Source organism: Microtus oregoni, unplaced genomic scaffold (genome assembly GCF_018167655.1).
Source record: "Microtus oregoni isolate MIOR12 unplaced genomic scaffold, Mior012 000070F_ref0000104, whole genome shotgun sequence".
Classification (NCBI taxonomy): Eukaryota; Metazoa; Chordata; class Mammalia; order Rodentia; family Cricetidae; genus Microtus; species Microtus oregoni.
Genome location: NW_024543977.1, coordinates 8,016,084 through 8,035,987, shown reverse-complemented (window position 1 = coordinate 8,035,987; position 19,904 = coordinate 8,016,084). Strand labels below are relative to the sequence as shown.

At 40.4% G+C, this 19,904-nt stretch overlaps 1 protein-coding gene across 1 annotated transcript in view; it reads left to right on the top strand.

Annotated features, from left to right (window-relative positions):
- Positions 1 to 19,904, top strand: part of Mpp7 (membrane palmitoylated protein 7) — a 232,795-nt gene that overhangs the window by 191,657 nt on the left and 21,234 nt on the right. The window contains exon 12 of the mRNA XM_041641578.1: positions 6,426 to 6,596. Coding sequence (XP_041497512.1) covers positions 6,426 to 6,596 — 171 coding nt within the window. The remainder of the gene's footprint in view (positions 1 to 6,425; positions 6,597 to 19,904) is intronic.

The window sequence follows — 19,904 nt, the reverse complement described above, 5'->3', positions numbered from 1 at the left end:
CTTATGTAAAACAGTTGAAGTCAGAGATTGAAACTGTCCTGTCTGACACATCGCAGGTGGTGACATGATGGGTAGATTTATTTTCTCTGAGTAATGAAAAGCCAAGGTACACAGCTCAAGTCGGCGTCTGACTCTGAGCTGTCAGTGGGGTTTGCTCGGCCTAAAGGATTTCAGAGTTCATTATGAAATTGGCATTTTAATGACATGTCCTCCTAAAGGGCACAATTCTATTTAAAAAAAAAAAATGAAGTGAGATCATAAAAATTTAAACATTTGCTTTTCATTGAATTTACCTATGAGAGCGAAAGAAGATAGTGACTGCTGATTTCATAATAACCACCAGACGTTTTCTTCTAGGTTGAGTTTTTAAAACAATGTACTTTTTTGTCTTCACCTTTTTTTCTGGCTTTCTGTCCTCTTGGTCTTGATTCCTTGTACTCCGTTATGCACTTATAACATGCCATTGGTTTCGCTTTCATAGTTTTCTTTGTATTTATATTTATTGATTATTTCCAACCATCATTTATACAGAAACTTGGTGTTTGAATCAAAATTCGGGAGCCTGGAACCTGCTTCTGAGATAAGGAATGTACATTGTGTACTTTGTTGAGAGAAACCGTACAACTGTTTCTGTCCAGACTGACTTCATTTGTGCGGCCATATATTATAAACTGTTTTGTTTTTCTACTAAATTGTAAAGCCACACAGTGTGGTGAGTTTGAATAATAAAGTCGTTTTCATAACCTTCTCTACTCAGCACAGCCATTGTTTTTCTTTAAAGTATTTTCTTCTGCATCTCTGTGTTCGTAACACTTTTTCCAGCAGCAGAGACAAAGCTGATATGTTAAGTGCAATTAGTATAGCCTTTCTCATCCTTCTAATTTTTATTTTGCTTCTGTGGTACCCTATAATTTGTAATTTTAGTGGTTTCAATCCTATTTCTCTGGGAGGTTATTTCATCATTTAACTGTTTCCATATTTCTATGTATCTGTTTTCTAAATTATTCTTACTGTTAAAATTAATATCAATGTGTGGAGTTGTGGAGTAGAGAGATGTACTGTTTCCCACAATGTTAAAGCTTACTTTAGTAACATGCCGTCAAATTCCATGCACAAGCATTATGTTTGATACTCTTGGCTACTATGTTATACGGGTACAGAATGATGCAAGTTTTAAGAATGACCAAATTACAACTGATGTTTTTGTTTTGTTTTATTTTGCTTTGTTTTGGTATAAAAATGGAAAAAAATCAAACCAGACATTCTAGGTCTTTGAAAGAATCCCAGGTTACAATAAGGATCCCGTGTTGTGAAAACACTGTAAACTCTAGTCTTTAAGAACTGCCTTGTGTGTTCCCGGAGGATGAGTAACTTCTAGAGGCCAGTGACATAGTCTTGTATTTTTTGTGCTTTACAGCTTACCTTGAATACAAAGGAACTTGAATGCTTACTTAATTTAGAAAGGAAAAGAAAACAGCCCACTAGGAAAACCCTTTTAACCCATAGGTTAACTGATGCCTTTCTTTGGTAGTTGGCTTGTCCTTCTCCCTGTCCCACATCTGAAAGCAGGGTGGCGTTTCTCACTTTATTTGTGATTACTTCATTGTGGAATACTTAAGGCAGACTTTGCCCATCACTCTTTATTATGGTGAAGGGGAAGGGTACTCACACTCAACTCCCCTCCTAGGATTGCTGAGGAAACTGAATAAATTAACCCAGTTCCAGTGCTATGAGTAGTGCCTGTCACCTGGTGAGTTCTCAGGAAACCCACCTGCTGCCACCACTAACCAGGGGATGAGCTCAGCTCAGATCGCGAATCCCCCTTTTTTCCCTGTCATGACGGAAACAGTGGAAAGCCTCTGCATGTGTCTCAACATGAAGTTGTATAGGGGTCCTTCTCCTTCAGAATTTTTTAGAACCATTAGTTAATTATTTAGGAAAATAGAAAGTTAACAGCCACACTTCACGGGCTTGATGTCATGATTATTTCTCAGTGGTTCCAGATGGGATTTTTTAAAAAATGGAGTATAAAGCCGTGTATCCCATTTCTTAAAGTTCAGAAAATCTAGGAGAATATTTATTGGAAGTCAGAAAGCAGAGCCCTTAAGACAGTGGGAGAAATCAAAATCAAAGGTACATATTCCAACACAATTTAGGATTTCTTTAAAATCAGTTCAGTGTTAAGGGTGACCACTTTGGGCAGAGGGCTCATTGTCTTGCTGACATTTAGCTGTGTGTATGGTAATGAAGGGCTGACGCAAAGACTGATCAGTGAGCACTCACCGAGCAGTGACATAAGAAATGAGAGACGCAAAATGACATGAACATGTTCAATCAACTACCATCTGTAATAACAGTGATGTGTGGCATTCCCCTGGCCACAGCACTGCAGGATCTAAAGAGCCACGAGAAGCTGTTGTGGGCGGATGGTTAGATAAGCAACAGGTCTTGTTATTGGCCCATTGGAAGAATCCTGGGCAGGAAGAGTCTCACTTCCTGCGGCGTAGCCTCAGGAAATCACGGGTGATGCTTACAGCTGGACCAGGGCTGTGGACTAGCTGTTTCAGATACCAAGCAGCTCTCTTTATAGTCTCCCCTACATAGTGAATGTCTTTAAGTAGAGCTGTAGGGTTAGATGATAAATTGGCAGGTGGCTGGGAATTGTCACTACTGTGAAGTATTAGATAACACAGCTGCGTCCTCCTCTGATGTCACTTTTCTATTGTAATAAAACCCGTGTTCCTTTCAAAGGATTTCTAGCAGCTGTGGATAAACTTCCCTGGAAACAAACCTGTCCATAAAAATGTTGAGCCTGTTATAAATTACGAAAATATGAACTATAAGGGAAATACATTTCATGTGCAACTGTTCCCTTACGTGAATTCCTTGATAGAGTTCCTGTCCCTCTGTTCCCGAAGCCTCCTGGCTGAGCACCGATTGCTACGGCCAGCTTACCAGATGCCGTGTTTACAAATGCTCATCTGAGAAGACCCCCTGCTTCCTTTCAGTTCAGCATCACGACATTTAGGCTCACTTTAATAAGGGAACCCAGAAAAGTCCAAAGTCAGGAAGTTCTTAAACAACCCCCTTTCCTCGATATAAGTCTCAGAAACTCAGCCACGGGGCACTGACAAGCGGGCGCTCATTTACAGCTGGAGGTGGGAAATCACAAGCTGTGAAAGGACAGATTCTAGGAAAGTAAATTAGAGTGTGAGTGTGTTTGTGTGTGTTGGTTTCAGTGTTTGGGTGTGTGTACATGTCTGAGTGTGTGTTGGTTTCAGTGTTTGGGTGTGTGTACGTGTCTGAGTGTGTGTTGGTTTGGTTTTGGGTTTTTCTTGAAAAAAGATTACAATAACAAAGTTAGGTTTTATAGCTTGTTAACTCTTGGTTCAGAGCTGAGAATTTTTCTTCCTGTTTTCTTTGCATGCATATGTTAACAAAAATATGTGTGAGAATGTATATGCATATGAGTATATATACATAAAGTGTGCAAATAATACATATACCTTTATGATGTGGAGAAGTAAGTAAAAAAAATTCTAAGACTGGAGGGAAGGATGGTCTTAAAAATTAAGTTTGGCAACAAAAATTACATGAATTCCTAGAAAAGAATGTAAAAAAAAAAACAGTTACTGCATACTAAGCCTTTCTATTGCGTTCCTTTTAAATGGGCAGTCAATACGGCATTTAAAATAATTGTTTGTTTATAAATTGTAGCCCTGGAGACAGGGAACCCAAGGCCTCATGAAAGCTGCATGCTATACTACACAGTGACACCCCAGCCCCAATTCACATATTTAAATCTGGCTTTCATTTTACTATTTTTCCTTTTTTACAAGAGCCCATTTAAAACTGATTAATGAGCCTCCAGATGTAGTGTTCTCCTTTTTGAGAGAGACTGTGCTATGGGAATCCACATGCTTGCCCTAAAGGCTCAGTCAGATAGTGGGAGACACAGTACAGCGTGGATCTACAAGAGACTTGCACAAGTCTTTGCTGTGGGCCAAGACTGACTAGCCTCTCCTTTACCTGGGAGGAAGATGCTGCTGTTATCCATGCTTTTAACTACAGAAAAGGAGCCTTACAGAGAATACTAGAATTGCATAGATTCATGGCTTGTATGGCAGGGGGGTACTTCCAGTCTGTGTCCCTCACTCCCCCCCCCCCCCCAGCCTTTATGGATCTCCTTCTCTCTAGAACTCAGTGGATACCTGTTCTCTGGAAGAACTCTGTAGCCGCATGACCAATTTTCTCCCTGTGTTTTGTAAATGGAGTTTCTTGGGCAAGGTTGTTCTAGGACATGGCTTGTGAAAAGCTGAGGGTGGGGATGAATTCCAGGGTAACAGTCACCAGCCTGTGGCCTCTGCTGTCCCACTAGCTCAAAGTCCTGTGCTGTACAGAGTCCTGTCCAACTTCAGGTCTGGTGTAAAGTCTCCTCACACCCTGCTTCCTTGGTTGAAATTTACAATTTGAACCATAGCGTGAGTGGGCTTGTAGTTGCTGCAGCTTTCTTTTAAAAGTAAATCTAGTGAATTCTTAAATACCTGTTCTATGTGAAACCCTGCAGAGCAGGTACCGCCACCCATCCCATGGAGCACATCCTTATCTTTTTCATAGTCTTACTTTAGAATCTCGTTGCCTTCTCCCCTCCTTCCCCTCCCCTGCTCTCACCTTCCTGTTTATAGTGGGAGTATAAGAGCACCCATGAGTTGTAAAGACCCCACTAGCTAAGTGGTTTCTCAGAAGTCAGGGTTTAGCTACAGTTTTCTCATTGGAATTTTCTCCAGTTTCAGCCATTACTCAAAATCTAGAGTGATGACTTCCATACCAGAAAGAATCCTGAAGGGATTGCGATTGTAGGACCTGCAGTTGGAACTCTGAAACACCACCATCTCATGTCATCCTGTCAGAATAATCAATCACAAATCTTGTCACTGGTGACAGAGTTGGGAGCACAGATAAGCAGACTCTGCCAGCTTAGGCAGAGACTGTTCTGAGATCACTGCTCAACATGCGATTTCCCTGGGGCATGCTGTTTGGAAGGTGGGGCTGGGGAACGGACCCTTGGATGACCAGGTTTTTGGCATTTCCTCAGTGTCCTGTGAAGAGAGGAGCATACACATACAGCTTTTCCCTTAAGCCCTTCACAGATTGCTGCATTCTCTCCTGTTTGACTTTAGGATTCTCCCCTGCTGGGACCAGGGCAGCATGCTGGCCTCTGCCTCACTTGCTTTTCACTCTCTGTGGGATGCCAATGGGTTTCAGGAATGGTCCCATTCACTTCTCTTTATCTCTGAGGGAGCTATGGTGAGACTTCTTGTATGAAGTCCTTTGTAAGTAACCTTTCCTCCTAAATAACCTAGGATTGCCTCAAATCCAGAGTTAGTTTTAGAGAGTCACTGAGTGACTTTTATTAATCCATTCATTCTTTGCTGTTTTAAAATTTTCTTGTTAAAATATAAGTTCACTGTACATTGCAACAGTATTTGCTGATTTTCCTTTTATTAAGCTGACACCATAAGGTGTCTCAGTTAACTCCATATATACTCTTTGATTTTTATACTTTTCATTTTTTGAGATGGTTTCATGTAACCCAGGCTGGCCTCAAACTCACTATGTAGCCGAGGATGACCCTGAACTTTTGGCTCTCCTGCCTCTACTCCCGACTGCTGGAATTTCATATGTGTAGCACAGATCCCATTTTGGGGCAGTACTGTGCTAGGCATCCCACCCAGGCATCCTTCATGCCAGGCAAGTAGTGAACCAAATGAGCTCCACTCCAAACCACAACTGTTGTTACTTTAGTATTGCCTTTCTTCTTCCTTTTACTTTCTCAAACCCAAGGAAATAATTATTCATACATATGTTATTGTTTCCTTTTTGTAGCTTGAGGTCAGGGAACCCTGATTGCTCTTCAGGTTGATGAGAGAGGGGGACTTGATCGGGGGAGGGGGAGGGAAATGAGAGGCGGTGGCGGGGAGGAGGCAGAAATCTTTAATAAATAAATATTAAAAAAAGAATAAAAAAGAAAGAAAAATTCAAAGTATTCTACTAATCTACTTTATTACTTTTTATTTTAAATTTTTATTATATTTTTTAATTTCATGTATGTGTGGATATGTGTGGATGTGTGCATGCCATAACCTGCCTGTAGAGGTCAGAGGACAGTTGAGCAAGTCAGTTCTCTTATTCTGCTCTGCAGGTCTAGAGCTGGAATTTGCCTCAGCAGGCACTGTTTCACCAAACCTCAATATTCTTTTTAAAGCAAATATATTTTTGCACCTATACAGGATACTTGAATTTTATTTTATATTGTGGAACTGATATAGAAGGCTTTTAATATTTGACTTGAAGAAATTTTAATTTTTAGTTTGAAACACACTAAATAATTTCTAAGCATATATGTCTATTTTTTTTATTTGTAGCTGGTTTTAGAAGAAGTTTCCGTCTTAGCAGAAAAGATAAAAAAACTAACAAGTCTATGTATGAGTGCAGAAAGAGTGACCAGTACGACACAGCGGACGTGCCCACATATGAGGAAGTGACACCATACCGGCGGCAGGCTCATGAGAAATACAGGCTTGTAGTCCTGGTCGGTAAGTATCTGTTTTGTTTGTAATTTTGAGCAAGTGAGGAAAACAGTAAGAACTTAAATTTGAAGCTTATTGTAGTTGAAGTTTTCAAGCTAAAATTCCCTACGTCTTGAACACCCTGCCTTAGTCTCTGAGGCAAAGTGTTTGGCTTTGTTTCCGTATTGTGATGGCACTGGGAAACATACCTCAAGAGTGCATAGGTGTACTTGTGGAGCCTGTGTTGGAGACGAATTAGCAAATGCACTGTAACACAAGATGTGTCAAGACACTGGATATTTATATATTTGTCAATGAATGTTTGAATGATTGTTAATGAAAATTTGAATATTTGTTAATGATGTTCTGTTCCATTCATTTCGAGGCAGTAACCATGGTGTAAGCTTCCTATAGCAGTAGGTCCATCATAAAGTAAGTTCTAATAGCAGAGTTCCAGGAGGTTTCAAGCATTTACAAGTCTATGGGGGAGCATTGGGTTCAGTCCCCAATACTGTAAAATGTGAGGTTCAGGCAGATCATTTATACCATGGTTAGTTTGACTCGCATTAACCTTCTAGCCAGTGTCTGTCCAGCCTTCACTGTCATAACCCCCCATGACCTTATGTTTGTCTGTCCACCTCCCTTACCTGGTTTTTCTTTTCTTTTTCTTTTTTTTTTTTTTTATTGAGTAAAGGAAAAAAAGTTTGGGCCTCCTCCCATTTCCCTCCCCCTCCTCCCACCCTTCTCCCCCTCCCCCACCTCCCCCCACTCCTCTCCCCGTCCCTCTCCAGTCCAAAGAGCAGTCAGGGTTCCCTGCCCTGTGGAAAAAGTCTAAGGTCCTCCCTCTTCCGTCCATTCCTAGGAAGGTGAACATCCAAACTGGCTAGACTCCCACAAAGCCAGAACATGAAGTAGGATCAAAACCCCGTGCCATTGTCCTTGGCTTCTCATCAGCTCTCATTGTTCGCCATGTTCAGAGAGTCCAGTTTTATCCCATGCTTTTTCAGTCACAGTCCAGCTGGCCTTGGTGAGCTCCCAATAGATCAGCTCCACTGTCTCAGTGGGTGGGTGCACCCCTCGTGGTCCCGACTTCCTTGCTCATGTTCTCCCTCCTTCTGCTCCTCATTGGGACCTTGGGAGCTCAGTCCAATGCTCCAGTGTGGGTCTCTGTCTCTATTCCATCCATCGCCAGATGAAGGTTCTATGGTGATATACAAGATATTCGTCATTATTGCTCTAGGATAGGGTCATTTCAGGTTCCCTATCCTCAGCTGCCCAAGGAAATAACTGGGGACATCGCCTTGGGCTCCTGGGAGCCACTCTAGGTTCAAGTCTCTTGCCAACCCTAAGGTGGCTCCCTTAACTAAGAATTGTGCTTCCGTGCTCCCCTATCCAACCTTCCTTTATCCCAATCATCCTGTTTCCCCAAGTTCCCCCCATCCTCCCCTTCTCACTTTTCTCTCCTCATCTCCCCTTACCCCATCCCACCACATCCCCAAGATCCCAATTTTCTCCCCGGCAATTTTGTCTACTTCCCATAGCCAAGAGGATAACTATATGTTTTTCCATGGGTTCACCTTCTTATTTAGCTTCTTTAGGTTCACCAATTGTAGACTCTGTGACCCTTATTTATGGCTAGAAACCAATTATGAGTGAGTACATCCCATGTTCATCTTTTTGGGTCTGGGTTACCTCACTCAGGATAGTGTTTTCTACTTCCATCCATTTGCATGCAAAATTCGAGAAGTCATTGTTTTTTACCACAGCATAGTACTCTAATGTGTATATATTCCACACTTTCTTCATCCTTTCTTCCATTGAAGGGCATCTAGGTTGTTTCCAGGTTCTGGCTATTACAAATAATACTGCTATGAACATAGTTGAACAAATGCTTTTGTCATATGATAAGGCATCTCTTGGGTATATTCCCAAGAGTGATATTGCTGGGTCCAGGGGTAGGTTGATCCCGAATTTACTGAGAAACTGAAACACTGATTTTCAAAGTGGTTGCACAAGATTGCATTCCCACCAGCAGTGAATGAGGGTACCCCCATCTTTCACAGCCTCTCCAGCAAAGGTTATCATTGGTGTTTTTGATTTTAGTCATTCTGACAGGTGTAAGATGATATCTCAAAGTTGTTTTGATTTGCATCTCCCTGATTGCTAAGGAGGTAGAGCATGACCTTAAGTGTCTTTTGGCCATTTGAACTTCTTCTGTTGAGAATTCTCTGTTCAGTTCAGTGCCCCATTTTTTAATTGGGTTAATTAGTGTTTTAAAGTCTAGTTTCTTGAGTTCTCTATATATTTTGGAGATCAGACCTTTGTCTGTTGCAGGGTTGGTGAAGATCTTCTCCCAGTCAGTAGGTTGCCTTTTTGTCTTGGTGACAGTGTTCTTCACTTTACAGAAGCTTCTCAGTTTTAGTAGGTCCTATTTATTCAATGTTGCCCTTAATGTCTGTGCTGCTGGGGTTATACATAGGAAGCAATCTCCTGTGCCCATCTGTTGTAGGGTACTTTCCACTTTCTCTTCTATCAGGTTCAGTGTGTTCTGACTGATATTGAGGTCTTTAATTCATTTGGACTTGAGTTTTGTGCATGGTGATAGATATGGGTCTATTTTCATTCTTCTACAGGTTGACATCCAGTTGTGCCAACACCATTTGTTGAAGATGCTTTCTTTCTTCCAGTGTATACTTTTAGCTCCTTTATCGAAAATGAAGTAATGATAGGTTTGTGGGTTAAAATTCGGGTCTTCTATATGATTCCATTGGTCGACTTCTCTGTTTTTATGCCAGTACCACACTGTTTTCATTACTGTAGCTCTGTAATAGAGTTTGAAGTCAGGGATGGTAATGCCTCCAGAAAATCCTTTATTGTATAGGATTGTTTTGGCTATCCTGGGTTTTTTGTTTTTCCATATAAAGTTGATTATTGTCCTCTCAAGATCTGTGAAGAATTTTGATGGGACCTTGATGGAGATTGCATTGAATCTATAAATTGCCTTTGGTAGAATTGCCATTTTTACTATGTTGATCCTCCCAATCCAAGAGCAAGGGAGGTCCTTCCATTTTCTGGTATCCTCTTCAATTTCTTTCTTCAATGCCTTAAAGTTCTTGTCAAATAGATCTTTCACTTCCTTGGTTAGATTTACCCCAAGATATTTTATGCTGTTTGTGGCTATCGTGAAAGGGGAAGCTTCTCTGATTTCCCTCTCTGCTTCCATATCCTTTGTGTATAAGAGGGCGACTGATTTTTTGGAGTTGATCTTGTATCCTGCCACATTATTAAAGGTGTTTATCAGATGTAAAAGTTCTTTGGTGGAGTTTTGGGGGTCGCTTATGTACACTATCATATCATCTGCAAATAACGAAAGTTTAACTTCTTCCTTTCCAATTCGAATCCCCTTGATCCCATTATGTTGTCTTATTGCTATTGCTAGAACTTCAAGCACTATATTGAAGAGGTATGGCAAGAGTGGACATCCTTGTCGTGTTCCGGAGTTTAGTGGGATGGCTTTGAGTTTCTCTCTGTTTAATTTGATGTTAGCTGTCGGCTTGCTGTATATAGCTTTTATTATATTTAGGTATGACCCTTGTATCCCTAATCTCTCCAATACTTTTATTATAAAACTATGTTGAATTTTGTCAAATGCTTTTTCAGCATCTAATGAAATGATCATATGTTTTTTTCTTTCAGTTTATTTATATGATAGATTACATTGATAGATTTTCGTATGTTGAACCAGCCCTGCATCTCTGGGATGAAGCCTACTTGATCATAATGGATAATTTTTCTAATGTGTTCTTGGATTCTGTTTGCCAGTATGTTGTTGAGGATTTTTGTGTCGATATTCATGAGTGAGATTGGCCTGTAATTCTCTTTCCTGGTTGAGTCTTTGTGTGGTTTTGGTATCAGAGTAACTGTAGCTTCATAAAAGGAATTTGGCAATGACTCTTCTGTTTCTATATTGTGAAGTTCTGGTAGAATTCCGCATTGAAACTATCTGGTCCTGGGCTTTTTTTGGTAGGGAGGTTTTTGATAACAGCTTCTAATTCTTCACGACTAACAGGTCTATTTAGATTGTTCACCTGGTCCTGGTTTAACTTTGGTATATGGTATTTATCTAAAAAAGTGTCCATTTCTTTTAAATTTTCCAGTTTTGTGGCATACAGGCTTTTGTAGTAAGATCTAATGATTCTCTGAATTTCCTCTGTGTCTGTGGTTATGTCCCCCTTTTCATTTCTGATCTTATTAATTTGCATATTCTCTCTCTGCCGTTTGATTAGTTTGGATAGGGGTTTATCAATCTTGTTGATTTTTTTCCAGGAACCAGGTTTTTGTTTCATTGAATCTTTGAATTGTTTTCTGTGTTTCCATTTTGTTGATTTCTACCCTCAGTTTGATTATTTCCAGTCTTCTACTCCTCCTAGGTGAGTCTGATTCTTTTTTTTCTAAAGCTTTCAGGTTTGCTGTTAAGTCTCCAATATGTGCTTTCTCTGTTTTCTTTAAGTGGGCACTTAGTGCGATGAACTTTCCTCTTAGGACTGCTTTCATAGTGTCCCATATGTTTGAGTATGTTGCTTCTTTATTTTCATTGAATTCCAGGAAGACTTTAATTCCTTTCTTTATTTCTTCCTTAATCGAGGTATGGTTCAGTAGTTGACTGTTCAGTTTCCATGAGTTTGTAGGCTTTCTGCGGGTAGCATTGTTGTTGAATTCTAACTTTAATCCATGGTGATCTGATAAGACACAGGAGGTTTCTAATATTTTTTTGTAACTGTGGAAGTTTGCTTTGTTACCGAGTATGTGGTCAATTTTCGAGAAGGTTCCATGAGCTGCAGAGAAGAAGGTACATTCTTTCCTATTTGGGTGGAATATTCTATAGATGTCTGTTAAGTTCAATTGATCTATTACCTCCATTAATTCTCTAATTTCTCTGTTAGGTTTCTGTCTGATTGACCTGTCCATTGGTGAGAGATGAGTGTTGAAGTCTCCTACTCTTAGTGCGTGCAGTTTGATGGCTGCCTTGAGTTTTAGTAATGTTTCTTTTACGTATGTGGGTGCTTTTATATTAGGGGCATAGATATTCAGGATTGAAACTTCATCCTGATGAATTGTTCCTGTTATGAGTATAAAATGTCCCTCTCCATCTCTTCTGATTGATTTAAGTTTGAAGTCAACTTTGTTAGAAATTAATATGGCCACACCTGCTTGTTTCTTAGGTCCATTTGCTTGATAAGCCTTTTCCCAGCCCTTTACTCTGAGTAGGTGCCTGTCTTTGTGGTTGAGCTTTGTTTCTTGTAAACAGCAGAATGTTGGATCCTGTTTTCGTATCCAATCTCTTAGCCTGTGCCTTTTTATAGGTGAGTTGAGCCCATTGACATTAAGTGATATTAATGACCAGTGGTTGTTAACTCCGGTCACTTTTTTAGTAGTAGAATTTGTGTGTTTCCCTTCTTTGAGTTGTGCTGTTGAAGGGTCTCTAGATGTCTGAATTATTGTGGTCATTGTTGGACTCCTTGGTTAGTGATTTTCCTTCTATTACTTTCTGTAAGGCTGGGTTTGTGGCTACGTATTGTTTAAATTTGTTTTTATCCTGGAAAATTTTGTTTTCTCCATTTATAGTGAAAGAAAGCTTGGCTGGGTATAGTAGTCTGGGCTTGCATCCATGGTCTCTTAGTTTTTGCAGTACATCTATCCAGGACCTTCTGGCTTTCATGGTTTCCATAGAGAAGTCAGGTGTAAGTCTGATAGGTTTACCTTTATAAGTAACTTGGCCTTTTTCCTTTGTGGCTCTTAATATTCTTTCTTTATTCTGTAATTTGTGTTTTGATTATTATATGGTGAGGGGATGGTTTTTTTTTGATCCATATGTTTTTCTGTATGCTACTTGAACCTTCATAGGTACATCTTTCTTTACGTTGGGAAAGTTTTCTTCTATAATTTTATTAAATATATTTTCTGGACCATTGAGCTGCACTTCTTCTCCTTCTTCTACTTTAATTATTCTTAGGTTTGGTCTTTTTATTGTGTCCCATATTTCCTGAATGTTTTGTGATGAGAGTTTGTTGGACTTGCTGTTTTCTTTGATCAGTGCGTTTATTTTCTCTATGTTATCTTCAGAATCTGAGATTCTTTCTTCTATCTCTTGTATTCTGCTGGTTATGCTTGTTTCTGTAGTCTTTATTCGTTTACCTAGTTTTTTCCATGTCCAGCCGGCCCTCTGTGTGTGTTTTCTTCTTTGCCTCCATTTCAGTTTTTAAGTCTTGAACTGTTTCCATTATCTGCTCGACTGTTTTTCCTTGGTTTCCTAGGGTATCATTCACTGATTTACTCAATTCTTCAAACTTTCTGTTATACTTCTCATCCATTTCTATAAGGGCAATTTTTTTTACATGCCGTTTAAGGGCCTCTATCACTTTCATAAAGTCAATTTTTTCTACTTCTTCTTGATTAAGGTGTTCATGTCCTCCTGTTGTGAGGTCGCTGGGTTCTGGTGGTTTCATGTTGTTTTTCAGATTGTTGGGTGAATTCTTGCATTGGCGCCTGTCCATCTCTTCCTCCGAATGCTCCCCTATGGATCTTCTTTTATAGGATCAGGTCTCCCCCCGATGTGCCTTCCCAGTGATGTCACTCCCCAGTGATGGCTCTCCTGGTGCGTAGATCAGATCTCTGTGCTGCTTGGGTAGCTCGTAAACAAAGGGCCTACCTTGCTTGCTGCAGGCAGGCTATTGAGACAAAGGAACTACCGCCCTCCCGGTTGCCCTCCCGATTCGGATTCGGTCCCAGCCCCCGAACAGGCTGAGCTGGGTGATGTTATGTGGCCAAAGAGAGGAGGGAGGCAGACGGGGGGGGGGTGGTTCTGGATGCAAGCTTGGTGGGATAGGGAGAGAGAGGAGGTATTGGGCAGTGTAGCCCCTGCAGGATGACCAGGAAGTGTAGGAGGGATGAGGAACGTCTGAGTTCCCTGTTGTGGGCTGCTGCCGCGGGTCAGAATCTCACTCACCCCAATGATGGCTCTCCTGGTGCCCAGATCGGATCTCTGTGCTGCTTGGGTAGCTCGTAAACAAAGGGCTCACCCCAATGATGGCTCTCCTGGTTCCCAGATTGGATCTCCATGCTGCTTGGGTAGCTCGTAAACAAAGGGCCTGCCTTGCTTGCTGCAGGCAGGCTATTGAGACAAAGGAGACTTGGTTTTTCTTTAAATGTGGTCAGAGCTACGCCAGCTTTCAGGACTGAAGCCAACAGTTTTGCAAAACTTTGGGGGTAGAAGAGCATAGTGTCTCTTGGTAATTCTTTCAAACTGAGCACGACAGTTTGGGGAATGAGCATAAATGGAAGAGTGAGGAATCTTAGCAAGGTGAGATCCTTTGTGAGTTGTTAACTGAGGCTGATGGTGAGTGATTTGGAGGAAGGGATATGGTTTTCTCACACCAAATAACAGTAGAGTTGACCACTAACCTGGCAGATACTGAAATTATTTGCTTTGCTCAGAAATACATGTAACACGCCAGATTCCAGTCCACACAGCACCCAGAGGTCAAGACTAAATCCTTCCGTGCTGAAAGGAGGCTCCTTGAGACCCTTTAGCCCTGCTATCTCTCCTCTGTTCTAGTAGGTATCTTAGCTACATGCCTCCATTCCCATCAGCTCTCCTCCTCAGCCCTTGAGTGGCAGCACCATTTCTGGTTTTCCTTCCTTCCAGGTGAGCCTTACAGTATCTTGGAGTTATCATGTTGTTATAGCTTTGGTGTTTCCCTTGGGAAAAGAAGACACTTGGCCATTTTTGTTCTCCTCTAAGCACTGACCATGAAGCCCTCTCTGCGGGGCTGAGGGAGAGTGGATAGTTGAGTATGTCATTAATCTGTGTGGTAAGCCAGAGAAGAATGAAGAAAGTCAAGGTGTAGAGATCTTGAAGATGGTTGATGATTGTGGAAAAGAAATAGCCAACCCCTTGTTGTGGGAGCTGCAGGCTGCATTCCGCCACCCAGCTCCCACCACTGCCTAGCTTTACCCAAAACAACAACATACAAACTGTATTCTTTTAAACACTGCTTGGCCCATTATATCTAGCCTCTTCTCGGCTAACTCTTGCACCTGGACTAGCCCATTTCTAATAATGTGTGTAGCACCCCAAGGTGCGCCTACTGGGAAGATTCTAGCCTACGTCCATCCTGGGTCGGAACTTCATCACGTGTGTCCGGGAGAGGGGAGCATGGCCTCTGAGCTCACTTCCTCTTCCTCCCAGCATTCTGTTCTGTTTACTCTACCCACCTATGTTTTAACCTATGAGGCCAAGCAGTTTCTTTATTACTTAACCAATGAAATCAACAGATTGATATATGACACTCCCACATCAACCCCTATTCTCCTTCAGAGGGATAGGAAGCACAGGGAACTTGTACACATAAGACTTGTACATCGATTACACAGTACTCCATAACAGAGTATGCCATCTTGAACTTCCCTTTGGAGAGGGTGAACCAACAGGATGATGTCATGTCAATGAAGCCAAACATTTGAGATAGTTAGCTAGTAAAGATAAAAGGGTCATTTTGGTTTCCAGTCAAGACAGGGCCACAGTGGGGAACCTCATAGCTGCCCCCAGGTAACAAATTATAGTCTTAGTACAGGCACCCAAAACCCTACATAAAATGACTTCTGCTGTATGCTACATTGGAAATATAAATTAATTTCAAGTGATTGTATGGCTTTCAGCCTGTGAGAGACAGGGCACCATGGCAGGAGCATTTGGTAGCATGGAAACGCTCATCTCAGCAACAGAGAGGGAAAAGGAGAAGAAAGGAGCCTCTGGGAGCACTCTTAACAAAAATGCCTCAGTTTCCTCATCTGAGACGCAGGGATGTTAAGAGCTTTGCTAATCTAGCAAAGACTAAGACCTGTTCCTGACAGCTACTACTATGGTCTGAGTGAAAAGCTATTCTTATGTATTATATGAAATATATTTAAAATAAGCATGAAATGTTCTTGTCTGCTGATTTTGAGCCTCAGCATTTGAATTGTTGTTAAGGTAGATTATTTAGCAGCTGACCATCTGAAAGAAGAAGCACTTGGGTAATTGATATATGCTTTGGAAATTCTGCATTGTTCTGAGTTAACTGTTTCCGTTCATTATTGCATGCTGATGACATATGTCTGTTACTTCTTTGACATGTGTGGCAAGATGCAGCGACAGAATTGCAGCTTCTTTTACTCTAACCCATGCTGTCAAGTCATGGAGAGTCGTAACCTAAGCCTAGAGAGTGTTGGGGAAGCATCACTGGGAGAAACAGAGTAGTTTATCTCACTAGTGTTATGATGTAGTAAGTAATCTTAGACGCTGTGTTGAAGACATCAGAGTAAACCAAGTTTATTTTAATGGTGTCATTCAAAACTACAGCATCTGAGACCTATGAGACTTGGTCAGAAATACTTGATTTTCACTTATTTAGGCAAACATATTATTCCTCGGTCACATTTTAGTTCTTTATACCTCAGTGATGGTTCTGTTAGATTCCTTTCTATGTTTAAAAATATTTCTTAAAAAGTGTTAGACCAAACGCTGGATCATTTAGCACATTGTGCTATACTAGGTATCATATTTCATTTTTAGTAAAACTTGATCTTTTTCAAAAGTAAAGCAATAAGATCAAATGATGATTGTGGGTTTGTGGGAGGAGAAAAGCTGTGGTGCTAAAAAAGCCTCAAAAACCCTTTTTGTGGCTTAAACCAAAATGAGGGCAAAAATTCATCTTGTGGCTATTCAGACAATTTGTGACTTCTTCTGTCTGGTCATTCGGCATAGGTAGGAAAACAGTAATAAATCGCTGTATATTTCACATTTACAATGTGAGCAGTAAATACTATTTGGTCCTCCTTTTGGCTGAATCATACATGCTGCACGAAGACTGCTATCAAAAGGTGCTTTGCCTAAATGGGCATTTGTAAGACTGTCATCATTTCCCACAGAACAATGGCAGTGGCACAGCCCTATAATGCAGAGTAGAAGGAGCACTCGGAACCGACTGTGAATGCTGGAATTCCCACTGCTTTTGTTGAACTGTGATTGAAACCTTGTAGGGTCTGCTTTGGAGGTGTGCATATAGCTACTCTAAAACTGAAAGTCACAATCAAATTTATGAGTGTGTGGTGGGCTTAAAATTATAATCCTATGCAGAAGAGACAAATATGTTCTTTATTAGAATCATAGTTGGCTTTTTATGCCTATAGTCTATCTTAAATATTTTTACTTGGGATTCATTTCTGGCATAAGATACAGTTCTTTTCATTGAACTGGTTTTTAGTAAGCAGGCATTGTCTGAGTATCAGCCTCTCTAGGTTACAACAGGAGCCTTTGTCCTCAAGCCGTCTATATCCCAATGGGTGAAGATGAACCAAAAATCTATTCATGGTAACAAAATGCTAATGATAATGGATATGGCCATTTGTGTCACCACTGGAGGAGGTGAGTGCTACACAGGGAGGTGACATGCAGTGCTGCTTAAGGGAAATTTTGAGGTTGGGACTAGAACAGAATCGATTTTGACTGAGATCATGTTATCCCCAATGAAAGGTCACCTTCAAAAGAGTTAGGAGGGAAGGGAGTCACCATTACCTGTGCCCTTTGCTTTGCTAAGGAAAATGGCTGTGGTTGGATTTTGACCTTTCAGTTATATTGTTTTCTTCTCACAGCTGCCATGGAAAGGGGACAAGAACTTAAGTGTGTCCACACATCTGTTCTCACCGACGTCTGTCAGCACACTTTCTCTTCTTCTCCGTTTTCCTCTCCTGTTTTGGCATTTGTTTTATGGACTGCTGCCTCATTAAGAACACTCTTCTTTCATGAAAGTGACAGAGAAAATGAGCTCTGACTTGATTCATCATAAATGTAGCTCAACTTTTGTAGAGTTTGATTTGTCATTCTCGAACACAGAACTCCAGCCACCCACTCACATGATCACCCTGTAGACACTGATCAAATGTAATAGCATGACTGTTTTTGTTTTATGCCTAGAGCAATAAAAGAGCATTGCTACAATATGATAAGTAGACACTTTATAGCGTGTGTCTGATCTGAGAGATACCTAGGGGGTTGGTTGAATTTATCTTGCAGTAAATCAAAGGAATGAGCTTTTTTTTTTTTCAGGTAACAGTGCAGATTGGGTCCCTATGGCAGACTCCAATAATTCTGGTATTTTCCTCTGGATAATAAAGAGTAACAAGTCTGGCCAAGTACGATAAAAATGTCTGTAGGGAAATGCGGAAGAATTTCTTGTGTGAAGCAGTGTAAGTTCTCTGGGGTTGAATACATAATAGAAGCCATATCCATGTCAGTAACTCTCTGTGTAATAGACTGTTTCTGACTTGTGCCAAGATGTACAAAGAGCAGGAAAAAACATAAATAGTACTTGGTCAGAGCCACACATGTCCTTCCAATATTCTACTTAATATTGGGCATAAATCCAAATACTAAAAAAGAAGTATAGATAAACAAAAAGGATTTTGTCACTAATGTGTTACTGCAGTGATTACATGTATAGTTTGTCCATCCCTGTTCATTTATCGTTGCATGTTTACTTGATTTGCTAATAGATTACTAATATAAATCTTTCATGTGTAAGGTACTGCCTATATTTAAATTATTAAATTGAATTTGATATTCATCAACCTTTAAGAAACACTATACACAAGGGCTAGGGGTTGCTCAGTTGAAAAAGCACTTGCTAAGCTTAAGAACTGAAGTTTGGATCCCCAGCACCCACTAAAATCTGAGTGGACTTGGTGGCCCTCCTATAACCTAGCACTTGAGGCAGAGACAGGGGATCTGTGGGGCAGCTGACTAGCAAAATCGGAAGTTCTGGGTTCAGTGAGAAACCCTGCCTCGGAAAATAAAGTGGAAAGGATTGATATCAACCTCTCTCTCTCTGTCTCTCTGTCTCTCTCTCTCTCTCTCTCTCTCTCTCACACACACACACACACACACACACACACACAAGAAACACTATACTAATATTCTATAGCAAAAATAAAAGTCATCTTGTATTCTTCCTTAGACTGTAAATATATGTATGTATACCATATTTCACTTCACTGATTTCAGTAAAACTATTTTCACCATAAGAGTTCATCATCCTTATCATAAATATTCATCCTGAAATAGCACTGCCACATAAATAAGTAGAAGTTGGAACTCCATTGTCCAGTGAGAGATGAAAGTGTAGCCTTGCAGTTAGGTGCCCCTATGAGAACATACTACCGGTGCACTTTTGCAGAATTTACTCTAGTTTCACAGCTCCATTTAAGGCTCTGGCATCATGATACTTGATACTTTTGCTATTCCTTTAGTATTTTTTGTTGGATGTGACTGTTTTTGATTCACAATATAGATCTTTCTTGAGATCCCTGTTGAAGAGTGAAAACCATGTCAATCATGAGTTAATTTTGAATGTGCACTGTGCTAACATTCTGATACAAAATTAGCATCTATTACAGGTGATAAGCATATGAACCAGGTGTGATGCCACATGCCTGTGTGCCCAGAACTCTGGAAGCAGAAGCAACCAGATCATAAGTTTGAGTCCAGTTCAGGTTACACAGTGACAGCCTCAAAACAAAATGAACCAGAAATGAAAAGTTCTTAAGCATGTTTGTGAAATAAAAAGTTGAAAACCTGAACCAAGGGTGGTGAGGCATGATGTAAGCAGTATTGAGGGGTGTTAGAGAAGGGGTATCACATTCATGGGACATTCTAATACATGCATCTTCAATAGTCTTAGCTTCAGGGGCCCTAGGTTAATATCAAATCCAGCCAGGGCTACACAACAAGACCCTGTCTTGTAAGGCAAGCAAACAAATAAAAGTAGGGGAGAAGTTTTTCTATCATTTTATTGATACTGCATATGACTGTATTTCTTTGGCTAAAATTAGGCAAATTAGATTTTTTAATTAGATTTTTAAAAGAAAATCACATTTTTGCCTATTTTCATTAAGGTAGAATACCTAAGTTGAAATTTTATTTAATTATTGTTTTTCAAAAAATTTCTCATGATCTGATGTACATGGTACATTTTTTTTCTTCCCTGATTTTGTAAGTTTTTACAAAATGCATATTTTAAATTTTGGCTAGATAGATTTATTTTTATGTATATGAGTGTTTTGTCTGCATATCTGTCTGTGCACTACCTGTATGCAGTGCCCTCGGATGGTTATGAGCTACTTTGTGGGTGCTGAGACTCAAACCCAGGTACTCTGAAAGAACATCCAGTGCTCTTAATTGCTGAGCCATCTCTCGGGCCTGTTGGTTTATTATATGGGGATTAAATTTGTAGTATTGAG